Source organism: Panicum hallii, chromosome 2, assembly GCF_002211085.1.
Source record: "Panicum hallii strain FIL2 chromosome 2, PHallii_v3.1, whole genome shotgun sequence".
In the NCBI taxonomy this organism is placed as follows: domain Eukaryota; kingdom Viridiplantae; phylum Streptophyta; class Magnoliopsida; order Poales; family Poaceae; genus Panicum; species Panicum hallii.
This window is the reverse complement of record NC_038043.1, coordinates 55,589,329-55,601,796: the sequence shown is the minus strand read 5'-3', so window position 1 is coordinate 55,601,796 and position 12,468 is coordinate 55,589,329. Positions and strand designations below refer to the sequence as shown.

Below are 12,468 nucleotides of genomic sequence, written 5' to 3'. Positions count from 1 at the left end.
CTTCTGCATGTTACCACCTTACTCGTTTTTGTGACCAAGAGGAAACTTGGAGTTTCTGTGTGCTTTTAAGAGGCCCCAAAGGTGACACTAAAGTAAAGAGAGGCGCTAACACGGTGTGAAACCTTTTTGACTTGGAAATGTAGGCAGACTGGTTCACTAATTGTCCGCAAAGGGCAACCGTAAAAGTGGCCTTAGAAATCACTGAATCCAGCTTATTAACAAAATTCGCAACAAAAAAAAAGACAAGAAAGACCTAACGATCGCTTTTGGGACAGGCCGGCCGGAAGGAAGCGTAAAGGAATGGCGGGCGGTGGTTGGTGACAGCAACTCGCCTCCTTCCTCCCGCGCCTCCGTCCGCCTATACCTGCCGCCACTGCCTCACTCTTCCTTCCGCTCGAGGCAGGCTAAGCTGTCGCGGCAGCAGCCAGTTGGTCTGAAAGCGAGATGGATTCCAGGATCTCCCTCCTCTGCTTCCTCTTCCTCGCCGCCTCCCTCCTGCACTGCGCCAGATCTGACAGTAAGCTCATGGCTTCTTCGGTTGTCTTTTCTTGCTTCTCGTGTTGCTAGTAGATTGATGCTGAAATCAGAGCATCCCATTGCGATATCGCGCTCGGAAGCGGTTCACCGTTTGTACAATTCGATGGATCCGATGCATCCCGGTGCCATTTTGTTTTCAATTCCATTTCTCTGTTTCTTCGCTTGCTCGCGTTGTCTTGGTTGCTGCACTAGTTTATTCTGGAGATGGTACTGTTTGCCCATGCTTATTCTGCAATGTGCGTCCGGTAGTATAGCTATCCTGGTGCAGTTGGCCTCTGTGCTTGGGTGCGTGCAAGATCTGATTGATATTCAGAGGTGTCGTTGCGTAGCGAGCAATAATTTTATATAAGATTTCATGCTGCACATGTTGCATCGCATTACCCAGTAGTAGCATTTAAGTAATGGATCGCTCACTGTTGCTAGTGATTGATTGTTGCATAGAAAACAAATGAATTAGCTGTTTCTTTTTTTTGAAAGCAATTAGCTGTTACTTGGTCGTCATTGGTTTTTTTATAAAAGAAAATGTCACCGATCGCATGTTTTGGAGATTCACGATGAAAGTCAAGATCTCATGTGCACAAAAAATGTACTGTTATGGCAAGATCTCCTGACAACGTCAGGCTGAAAACTTGACAAATTCTACATCGTTTTCTTGCTACTGAAACTTCCTGTTTCCAGGCAACGATGCTCAGCTTCTCAAGGGCATCAACAGCTACAGATCCTCGCTCAAGGTCCCGGCACTGACCGAGAACAAGAATGCGGCGTGCCTGGCCGAGCAGCTCGCGAAGCAGTTCAAGGGGCAGCAGTGCACCAACACCACTGGCGCCAACACCGTCATCGGCACCGAGCAGCAGTTCCCGGACTACCCCAAGTACCTGGACCACTGCCACCTGAACGCGTCGGTGACCGAGGACGGCCAGGTGATGCCGGCCTGCGTGCCGGGGCTCGTCCCCGCCGTCGTGCTCACCAACTACACCAAGTCGCAGTACAACCGGTTCCTGAACGACAGCCAGTTCTCCGGCGTTGGGATCGCCAACGAGGGGGATTGGGTCGTCGTCGTGCTCAGCACCAGCACGGGCTCCGGCGACTACTCGCCGGCTCCGCCAGGCTCCAACTGGGCCGCTCCGGTTCAGCCGTTCAGCCATATGATTCTTTTGTTGGTAGGATGTGTAATTTTGCTGATGAAGTGAGAGGTTGATCATACTGATACACAAAGAAGAGCACAGCTTGCATTTGTGTGGTTCATTCTGTATCATTCGAATTTCAGTTTTTTTTATGAAACATTCGAATTTCAGTTGAACTTAGGTCTCACGGCACGTTAAAAGTCTGATTACGAAACCGATCGATCCCCTTATTTTCTCAACCACCTGACTGATTTCCCCATGAGCATCACGCCATCAGCATTACTGTTGCGAGTGCCGTACAATTACATCCAACCAAGCCCTCGATCTGGCTGATGATCCAAGCAAGCTATTTCCCCCCAGATCAGCACCGGCCGGCCGGTCGCCGCGCCGAGCTGCTACGAGCCGCTGGAAGTCTGCAAGACTGCCCCTGACGGGCGTGCTGGGGAGGGAAGGGGCACGTGGCTTTATCGTCGTTGAAGATGCTAGTGGCTGGTCGGAGGCCGTGACGTGAGCGCGGCCAGCCAATGCAGCCATGCCGTCGCCGGTGGCGCGCAGCAGCTGCATAGGAGAGGTTGGGGAGGGGCGCTCTCCACTGGGGCGGAGGCGGGGCTTGGACGGGTGCGCCTTCTGCGATGATTCTCGCCGCACCCATACCTGGTGGGTGCTCGTCGCTGGCGACGAGACCGGCGAAGACGCGTCGAAGGGCATCGCCGCTCGCCCAGTCGGCGCCGCAAGGCCGCGAGATAGAGGGGCGGCTGGGGACAGAGAGACTGATAAAGAAGCACGGGAAAAAATAGAGATGAGAAGGGTGAACGCACGCACAGGCCAAGGGAAGGGACGCACGCGGGGGGATTGGTGAGGCGGAGCTCCGGCGAGCCGCGGTGGAGAACCGGATCGCGCCGGAAACTTTTCAGAACACCCCCTGGATTGGATGGCGATTATTAATCGCGATCAATTATTTTCGAAATACCCCCTACTATTTTCATTTAACCCCCCAGTTTGGATCGCGACTATTAACCGCGACCCGATTATTTGCAAAATACCCCTACTTATTTGCATACAACCCCCTAGTTCAGGCAGGGTCCTGCTCTCTCCCGTCCGGCGCCCGCTGCAGCCACCGGCCGAGCGCCGCCGTCCTCCGCCGGAAGTGCGTAGCCCCAACCATACGACTCACCAATCCCCCGCGCTGAAAAATTCCCGCACCCGTTTGGTCCCGCATGCGCCCGCACGATATCTCGGCTGCGCGTACGCCGCGTCACCGCCGAGACCCCCGCGAACAGGGTCGCGAGGAGGGAATCTGCAGCCGCGTCCGGCGTCACCTCCCCCGGCAGCGGCCGCATCCATCCCCATCCTCCGCCTCCCGCCGCTGCTGCCGCGGCCTTCTTCTCGGTTGCGTTGCGGAAGAAGGCGTCGAAGGAGTAGGCCGCCGCATCCATCTGCACCGCGTCATCATAAGAGTGCGTTTGGAGAGGGCCCTTTGATCCTCGGCGCCGACGAGGCTGCGGCGGACGAGGCGGAAATCAAGCCCAATCTTTTGCGCAGGAACTGCAGGTGATGCCGTCGCGGCGGCGCTCGCCGATGACACCAAATCGCAGTAGTATGTGCTGGGCGGCGGTGTGGCCTTGTTCCGGAGTGTTTGGCGCGGGTCGGAGGCCGTGGCCGACTGGCCGCCCAGCGACGCGGTGAGCAGCGCTGCCGCTGACGTCTCCTCGCTGGCGCGCAGAGGAGCTGCAGCCTGCATCGGCGAGGGCGCTCTTCTCGGACGGAGGCGGGGCGGGGGCTGCGATTATCGCGGCCGCACAGATTGGATCCAATGGTCAGAAGGCACCCGAGGAGTGGAACCGTCCCCCCTGGCCACCGAACGCCAGGCTTCACGCGACGTCTCGCACCGACGGTGAGGCCAAATCAAGCGGGCGTGCCGTTCCCTAGCTACCGCGTTGCTCGTTCGTGGCGTTCTGCCAGACAAATCATGCGAGCGGCAGCGTGGCACCGAGCACGGAGGCCGTCTGGGCTTGTTCCCAAGGACGGCTATGGCGATCATGGTCACGCCAATGTCCGATGATGCCGATTTGGATGCGTCGCAAGAAGACCCAATTTTTGTGCGAACGCATATCAGTCAGCCGAAGAGGGAAACCAAGTCAAGATTCGCATGTGCAAAATTCAAACACGACTTTTGGCATCTTTGCTAAACAAATGCCTAGCATAAATCAATTATTCACAACTAAGCAGCGCATCGTCAGGAACATCCGAACGGAACATTGATACAGCTCGTAAGTTGTAACACAAACTGATTGGATTCAAAGAATGGTAGTGAAGAAACAAATTTTTCGACACCAACAGATGAGCATGCAAACAAAGAATTTCATACGATTACGGATGACTTTTTTTTTTGGCTTCTTAGCACAAACAAGACCATACAGAACCATGTCATCTCCAGGAAACATCAACTCATTGAAACTACCCCTGTTCTGCAAGAAACTCATTCCTAATTGTGCACCGGACTAGAGAGAGGGAAAAAGGCGGTACAATAGTGAATATTAGTCTCATTACACATCAGGAGCTGCCTGCTGAACTGCAGAGCCTGGAAATTTTTCGGCAGCAGGAAAGCTGGGTATTGCAGCGTCAGTCCCATGGAAAGGTTGGCCAGCTTGTGGACCACTAAAGTTACCATCATTCATGCTGTTTAATGGTGCAGCAGCCTGCTGGACCAGTCCACCGGGTGACATTGGCGACATTGCAGATGTATCAGTGAGTGACCCTGTATGTGCGAGTGAAGGAACAGGAGATACTGCTTGTCCAGATACAGGTACAGGTACAGGTCCGGCTGCCCCAGTTGCTGGTGGCAGCACATCGAATCCGGATCTTGCTCGGGGCCTGCGTTCCGGTGCTGCACCATGGTCACGGCTCCTGCTCCTGCTGCGACTCCGACTGCTGCTGCGGCTCCGACTACGGCTCCAGCTCCTGCTGCGGCTCCTGCTACGTGACCAGCTCCTGCTGCGGCTTCTGCTCCTACTAAGGCTCCTGCTATCACTTCTTCTGTCATAGCCTCGTGATCGGCCTCTACCCGGGCTGCGGCTGTAGCTCCGGTCCCTACCCTTGTCGCCAAATCCTCGACGGTTATCATACCTTCCCCGTCCATCTGAGATGTACCGGTCATGTGGACCTCGGTCAGAACGTCCCCTCCCGCCAAATCCACGACCCCTGCCACCACGTCCACCAAAGAAATCTCCCCTACCTCGTCCACCAAAACCGGGAGAATCACCCCTACCACGCCCACCAAAACCGGGGAAGTCACCCCTGCCACGCCCACCAAAACCAGGAGAATCACCCCTGCCACGCCCACCAAAACCAGGAGAATCACCCCTGCCACCACGACCACCGAAGCCACCAGGGCTTGCTCCACCTCTACCGCCAAAACCACCAGATCCACGTCCCCCTCTACCTCCAAAACTACCAGACCCAGGGCCATCCCGGCCACCGAAGCCACCTGGGCCCTTTCTGCCACCAAAGCCACCAGGACCCTCCGTGCCACCAAATCCACCAGGACCCTCCCGACCACTAAAACCATCAGGGCCATCCCGGCCACCAAAACCGCCTGGGCCCTCATGAACACCAAATCCACCTGGGCCCTCACGACTGCCAAAACCTCCAGGGCCCTCCCTAACTCCACCATAACCGACAGGGCCACCAATACCTGGTTCAATACGACCACCACCAGGCCCATCCCAGCGGCTCATTCCAGCAGCCTGGTTTCTTAGACCTCCAGTAGCACCTCGTGCAGCCATATCCAGCAGCTGTGGAGGAACATGCTGGTTAGCACCTTCCAAGAGTTTCACCAAATCACCAGCATATTTCCAATCCTGCTCAGAGAAGAACGTGTATGAGACTCCAGTTGCCCCAGCTCTTCCTGTACGCCCAATGCGATGCACATAGTCCTCTATCCCAGTTGGGAAGTCATAATTGATGACCACTCTGAAAAAAAAAACATTGTGCAGTAGCAATGAGCAACGGAAAGACAACCAACAAACTAAGCATATCATGAAGAATTCATGAGTGTCAGGCAAGGTGATATTGAGCATCAGAATATTTTTTAAGTTTTTCATATCTTGCATCCTCACCTGATATCTTTGATATCAAGTCCACGAGCAGCAACATCTGTGGCTACTAATATTGGAGCCCTGCCAGTTCGAAACTGATTGAGAACATTGTCTCTTTCAGTCTGTGACTTGTCACCATGAATGCTCACAGCATTAAAACTGCGACCAATACCACGAGCAAGCTGATCACACATTTTCTTAGTAGAGCAGAATATGATGATTTTTGAACCCCTTTCTTGATCTCTAAGGATCTGCTCTAGGCGTCGCTGCTTGTCCATAGGTGGAACCACCTCTACATACTGCATATATAGAGGGAGGCTTAAATGGATTATCCTAAATAAGAAATGATCACATAATGTAGAGGCCAACACATTGAAATTAGATGCCAAAGAAAAAGAAACAATCATATGCATCCTAAATGAAGGCAAGCATCCAGTACAAAAACGGAACAATCATATGCATTTCACCAGAATACCTGAGTGATGGATTTGTTGGCAACAAGTTCATCGATGCTGCCAATGTTGACCTGGACAGGATCTCTCAGTAAATCCCCAGCTATTTTTGTAACCTCCTTGGGCCAAGTGGCAGTGTACATCAGAGTCTGTCTAGTACGAGGAATCTCATCCACAATCTTCCGTATCTGTGGCTCAAAACCCATGTCAAGCATACGGTCAGCTTCATCAAGCACAAGTAATGAAACCTGATGGAGGCTAATCTTCTTCATTTCCAGGATATCATTAAGACGTCCTGGTGTTGCTACCACAATATCTGCTCCACGCTCAAGTTCTCTTAGCTGAGGACCCTTTGAAGCTCCACCATATAGGCACTGAGAAAAATGTATAAATGGCAATTTCAATGTAAGGAATGTGAAATAAACACATAGTACTAGAAATAATGCACATATTTTACAAGGCAATGAGATACAAAATTCTTGAGCAAGGCACAGGTTCAAGAAAGGCCGCCAGGATTTATAGAGCCAACAGCAATTTTGTTCAGAATCACACTTAATTTGCTCAGAATCACAGCCAACAGATGTTAAGAATCACACTTAATTTTGTTCAGAATCACACTTAATTTGCTCAGCAAACTACTACTCTAAAAGGCGCTAGGACTAGGCAGGTGGTACAGGCCAGCCTAGTGCCATGATAGCCGCTCAAGCCCCATTGACTTTTTAAGGTGAAGCAAGCATAAACTTTGTGAAGAACCAGACTTTTAAAGCCAATAGAATGCATTATTAACTTTTGATATCTAATAACTATTATGCATTTTCTTACAAGACAAAAATTCTGCACATAATTTCAGGACTATAATTGGCTGTGATCAATGCTTATCATTCTCTTCATCAAGATAATAAACAAAGCATAACGAAAGATAATAGGTCCAAACTTACTATGCAGGAGACTCTAGATGATCGACCAAACTTGACTACTTCGTCTTGTATTTGTGAAGCAAGCTCACGTGTAGGGGCCAAAACCAACACTGTAGGACCCAACATCGGATTGTTGTGGCATCTCCTCAAATGTATAAAAGCCGGAATTAGGTATCCCAGTGTCTTTCCAGATCCTGTCTTGGCAATAGCTACTATGTCCCGGTTTTGCAGTGCAACAGGCCATGTTTGAGCTTGAATTGGAGTGGGATTTAAAAAGCCAGCTGCGTGAATCTGAAATGAAAAAAAATGAGCAAGTATCATAAGTGCATGCACATCTGCAGAGATAATTGGTATTTTCCATGGCAAGTAAAAAACGGATGCTTACAACTAGAAAGTGATCAAATTCTATCCTAAGTGAATATGGCTGCTTACTTAAGCAACTCAAGGCATGAAGAGGAGGGTCTTTGTTGATTCACAAAGGCAGAGACAAGAAGCAGGAAGCCTCAGCCAGATTTAATAATCTGAAAGAACAGCAATCCTCCCAATACTTGTCAGCAGAAAATAGCCACAAGTATTTCACTAGAGTGCCCAGAAGATGGAAACTAGTTACTAAATTAGGTTATTCAGCATCACCAAAAACAAAAAATCGCATGTGCTACATCAATGAGCAATTCCATATGATTTGCTCAGTACCATAAAAGCTATATTTTTTCACTTAAAAAGGAAATCGCTTTCAGTGGCCCACCTTGTCAATAATTTCTACGTTAAGAAATACAAGAGAAAAAAAGGTAGATGATGCATCCATGGATCTACAAGTAGAAAAGCTCAAATGAAGAGAACATACCTCTCTCAGGATCTCAGGAGGGAATCCAGCAGCCTCAAATGTCATAAATGGAGCAGGAACATTCTCACCCTGGATATTTTGAAAGGAACAAGGTAGCATGTCATAGTTTGTAGGAATTGAGAGAAAACTTAAAATGTCGGTATAGTGGTTTGGCTAAAAATATTCAACAGGTGACAGTATAAAAGGAAGAGCATGGAGCATAGTAGTGCAACTATGAATAACTAACAGATGACAGTATAGGAGAACTTGTACACTGCAGGAGATATTCTGAAAACCTACCCTAAACTTCACTGAGCTACGCATAAGGGAACAAGCCATACTACAATATGACCAGCTGCAGGTCCCATGCTTTATGAACTATGAATATTGAGAAAATCACTCACAATATTGAGCTATTTGTATCTCAAATATATATTTTCTATGCATAACAAATTAGACTAAAACTCTGCCCAGTTCCTTTAGTGGCAATTTTGACATGATTACAGATGTATATATCATGCTTGAAATGTCAGATATGGTATGCCACAAAAAGAAATTCTTCTAAATGTTAGATATTGACACAAAAAAATATATATTCTAAATGCTAGATATCAAACAGTACCTCAACAGTGCAAACAAATCATTAAATTATTCAAACACACTTAAACCACATGTGGAAAACATTTTTTTCGAACATTTTCATTTGTACAGTGAGAAGCCTTTGGAGAATATTTAAAGTTGGAAATGTGTTTTAGTTTTTGTTAAATAATATAGCCATGCAGTCAAACTCCTTACCATGGCAGTGACTTCATGGTGCTGACGGTATGCATCAGCTGAAGATATGCCCGGGAAATCTGGGGGGCCAAACATTCTTGATGGTGGCCTCATAGAAGCTCCGATAGGCAATGGACCATGATTATGTGGATTTGGCACTGAATGTGGAGGTGCCATGTTATAACCACCAAAATTGTCTGCCTGAGGATAAGGTGGGCCATTTCGCATGCCCTGCTGCACAAGTTTTTGAAAAACAAAAGTTAGTGGTTACAACTTCAGAAATGAGGCTAGGATGGGATGAATACATAGATAGAATTTGATACATTAACAACAGTCATGGAAATTGTTGCCAGCATTTTCTTCAATTATTTTCATTCAAATACCAATCATATAATAATATAGTGGGGAGAAATAATTTTCATCCGACATCATAATGTAGCAGAAAAGTTTAGGTAGTATAATGAGTGAACTTTTGACTTCATTAAGATAAGTTGCTGTATCAAAGATTATTACCAGGGGTGTTTGTGAAGGTGGGACAGCAGCAAGCTTTGGCTGCTGCTGGAGAGTATTTGCCCCATCAAATCTTCCATAGGGGTGAGGGTCATCTCTTTCAAAGTGACCATCCCTATTACCCATCTCGAAACCCATTGGAGGACGAACTGGTGATGGACCAATATGATTTGGAACTGCACCTTGATGCATCTGACCAGGTGAGTTCATTAAACCCATGTTATTAGTCTCAGCAGGAGATGATCCACCATGAAGATGCTTTGCAGGATATAGTGGCCCACCGACTCCAGGTATATTTGGCTGATTAACAGCTCCAGGATATTGATGACTAGAAATTAACTGCTGGTTTGAAAGAGGAGCTTGGCCACGCTGCTGACTAAGTGGTAATGAAAAGCCAGTCCTCTTGCCTTCATGACCTCCCACATCATCATCCTTCAACAACGGACTTTGTTGCCCATGTGACAGTGGCTGTTTTCCGTGCTGAGAGAACTGCAATCCATGCTGCAGTTGACCTTGTTGAGAGGGCATTTGAAGTCCTTGAGATTGAGAAACTTGCGGCAACTGCGGAGTCTGGACAGGGTGAAAGCTCGGAGATTGTTGAGGGTGTTGCACTTGATTCTGAGGAATCCTCATCCCTTGCGGCTGCTGACTTTGATTATAAGCACCATGTGGCATTTGTGGCTGTTGAGCTTGATTGTAGACAGATTGTGGTATCACGGGCTGCTGACTTTGATTGTAGGAAGATTGTGGCATTGGTGGCTGCTGACCTTGCCCGTGATTGTAAGCAGCTTGAGGTGTCGGTGGCTGCTGACCTTGACCTTGATTGTAAGCAGCTTGCGGCAGTGGCTGTTGGTCTGCCTGATATGGATACGGTGGGCCTTGCTGTTGCTGCTGGGGTTGCATGTAAGGACCCTGCTGGTATGGCATATGTTGACGATTCGGGTTCGGGTATTGAGGTGGCTGACTTGGCATGTGCGGCTGCTGTTGCTGCGGGTTCGGGTATTGAGGTGGCTGATTTGGCATGTGCGGCTGCTGTTGCTGATATGGCACTTGCTGAAACGAAGCTTGATGTTGAGGAACATGCTGAAACTGCTGCTGCTGGGCCGGCTGTTGAGTCTGCTGCTGACGCCCAAGCTGGACAGGCTGAGGATAAACTGCCTGGCCAGGTCGCTCCTGGTGTGTTGCCTGCCCAACTTGGCCAAACTGCAAGCCAGGCTGTGAAGCCCCTGGTGCCGGTTCTGGAACCTGCACAGGGGTCGCTGGCGGAGGACCCGCAGGTAAGGGGGGTGCTGCCGCCGCAGCAGCGGGCTTCTCGTACTGGGTCACATTCGTCTCCGGGTTCCAGTAGTACAGTGTCGCGCCGTCAATCAGCCCTTTCCAGGGCGCGGGGAGCGTCGGGTCATCAGGGGCAAACCGAGGGCCGGACGCATCCGCAGAGGCCGCAGCCGCCTCCTGAGCCGCCATGTCCAGCAAGAGGAGCCCTCTTCTCGCCTCTCCTCCCAATGCCTGCCGACCTATGCAGCGACCATGACGGAATTTCCCTGCAAACAAGCAAACGGTTCATGCAAATCCGTCCTCGACATCCGAAAGAGGCGAAATTTCCTATCTGAATCAGCTCACAGCCACCCCCAACCCCGACGAATCCCGAGCAAAAATCCAACGGTAGTCACGAAGCCACCACACCAAACATCAATCGAGCCCACCAAAGGCACCGAACCCAATCTTGGCCAGCGTAAACCCCCCGAGAAAGAATTCGAAGAAACTCGAGAGAGAAAACCGCGGCCGAATCGGCGGGCAAGGGGGCGGGGGTCCAGGATTACCAGATTGAGAGGCGGAATCGACGGGTCCGGGAGTGGGGATCGAAGCGCGATGCCTCCGGCGCCTCCTCCGCCAGGAGGGAGCAGCGAGCAGGCGAGCAGGATAAAACCCTAGCGGCCGCGGGGTGGGGGAGAAGGGAAGTGGGAACCGGGAAGAATCGTTTGCGCTCGCACGCGATTTTTTTTCCTTTTTTTCTTTCTCTCGACTAATTTGGTCGTGTTTGCTGGTGGGACCTTGGGTTACGTCGTTTTTACGGTACAGGGAAAGATTTGTCTGGTTTGTTTACGGACAAACCCTTGGTGGAGCCTCAGCGGCTCAGCCCTCGACGTGAGCCGTTCCGATTCGAGCTGGCTGTGCCGTTGGCTGTAACGGGATTGGTTCGGAATCAGAGAGGAGACACAGAGAGGCAAACAAGCACGCTAGGGTAGTCAGTAAAAAATCCATTCACATAATCAGCCTGTTGTATCATTTCCCAATCACGGTAGTCAGAAGGTTCTTTCTCGTCTAGAATAACAAGATCCAAACCTTTCAGTATATCATTATCCATTCCATCACTTAATAGTGAGCCAACATCACACGAGAAAATAGCTGATCAAGTAGAGATTGGTGTGCCAACATGTCAAGGTAGATTAGCTCCCCAAGTTTGGCCAAGAAACTGCTGATTGCTTTTATCATATACGAAATTGGATATGCGATTCGCCTCGACATAGTTTGATTGCCAAACAAGTAAGAAATCCTTAACATTAAAGTCAAGCTCAGGAAGCAACCAAGACAAACTTCTCTAGCGAGTTGATAAGTTTCTCCGGTGAGTTAGCGAGTTGATAGAGCACTTGTCCTTGTATCAACTCTGTCGAGATTGAAATCCAAGACATTATCAGGTCAAAAGATGTTCATTTTATTGCTACTCCATCTATTTCAAAGTGTAGGTTATTTTAATTTTTTAATTTATAGTATTTACTATGTATTATATCTAGATACATAGTAAATACTATAAATTAAAAAAATTAAAATGGTCTATATTTTGCAATGAAGGGAGAACTATTTTGATGATCTTTATTCCTCCGATGACTCCTTGTACGCAATGCAATTTTGCACGGTGGGTGAGACTGACGACGACCAAATGCTCACAATCACAGTTACAGCAATCCTACCACAATTGGCCAAGCAAAGACACGTCCTGCTGCTAGTTGACGACACGGCAATTCCTCCTCTGATCTCCCTGTTTGCCGGCGACATGGCACGTCGATGGCGCCACGAAGGCTGCGAGGGAACTTGCCCTGGTCCAGTGGAGTCAGCACGGAGTTCGCGAGGAGGATGCCGTTGACCTTGATGGCGGCATTAGTAGCTGGTGTCGAAGGTGAACTCGCCGCCAGTGCTGGGGGTCATGACCACCCTGTTCATAGACGCCATGGTCGG

At 49.4% G+C, this 12,468-nt stretch overlaps 2 protein-coding genes across 3 annotated transcripts; one reads left to right on the top strand and one right to left on the bottom strand.

Annotated features, from left to right (window-relative positions):
* Positions 1–260: 260 nt before the first annotated feature.
* LOC112879892 (uncharacterized GPI-anchored protein At5g19250-like) lies at positions 261–1,837 on the top strand. The gene is made up of 2 exons (XM_025944314.1): positions 261–517; positions 1,216–1,837. The coding sequence occupies exons 1-2, from the start codon at positions 445–447 to the stop codon at positions 1,725–1,727; spliced, it is 585 nt and encodes a 194-aa protein (XP_025800099.1). The 5' UTR covers positions 261–444; the 3' UTR covers positions 1,728–1,837.
* Positions 1,838–4,004: 2,167 nt separating this feature from the next.
* LOC112880452 (DEAD-box ATP-dependent RNA helicase 40-like) lies at positions 4,005–11,235 on the bottom strand. 2 transcript variants are annotated; one of them, XM_025945088.1, is made up of 8 exons: positions 11,055–11,235; positions 9,238–10,775; positions 8,746–8,958; positions 7,972–8,040; positions 7,149–7,418; positions 6,234–6,584; positions 5,780–6,057; positions 4,005–5,633 (listed from the first exon to the last, which is right to left on the bottom strand). In XM_025945088.1, exons 2-8 carry the CDS (start codon positions 10,696–10,698, stop codon positions 4,208–4,210), a joined length of 4,068 nt encoding a protein of 1,355 aa, XP_025800873.1. In that variant the 5' UTR covers positions 10,699–10,775; positions 11,055–11,235; the 3' UTR covers positions 4,005–4,207. The 2 variants fall into 2 exon arrangements, with proteins under 2 accessions (XP_025800873.1, XP_025800874.1); XM_025945089.1 differs by having other exon boundaries at positions 8,746–8,955.
* Positions 11,236–12,468: the final 1,233 nt, after the last annotated feature.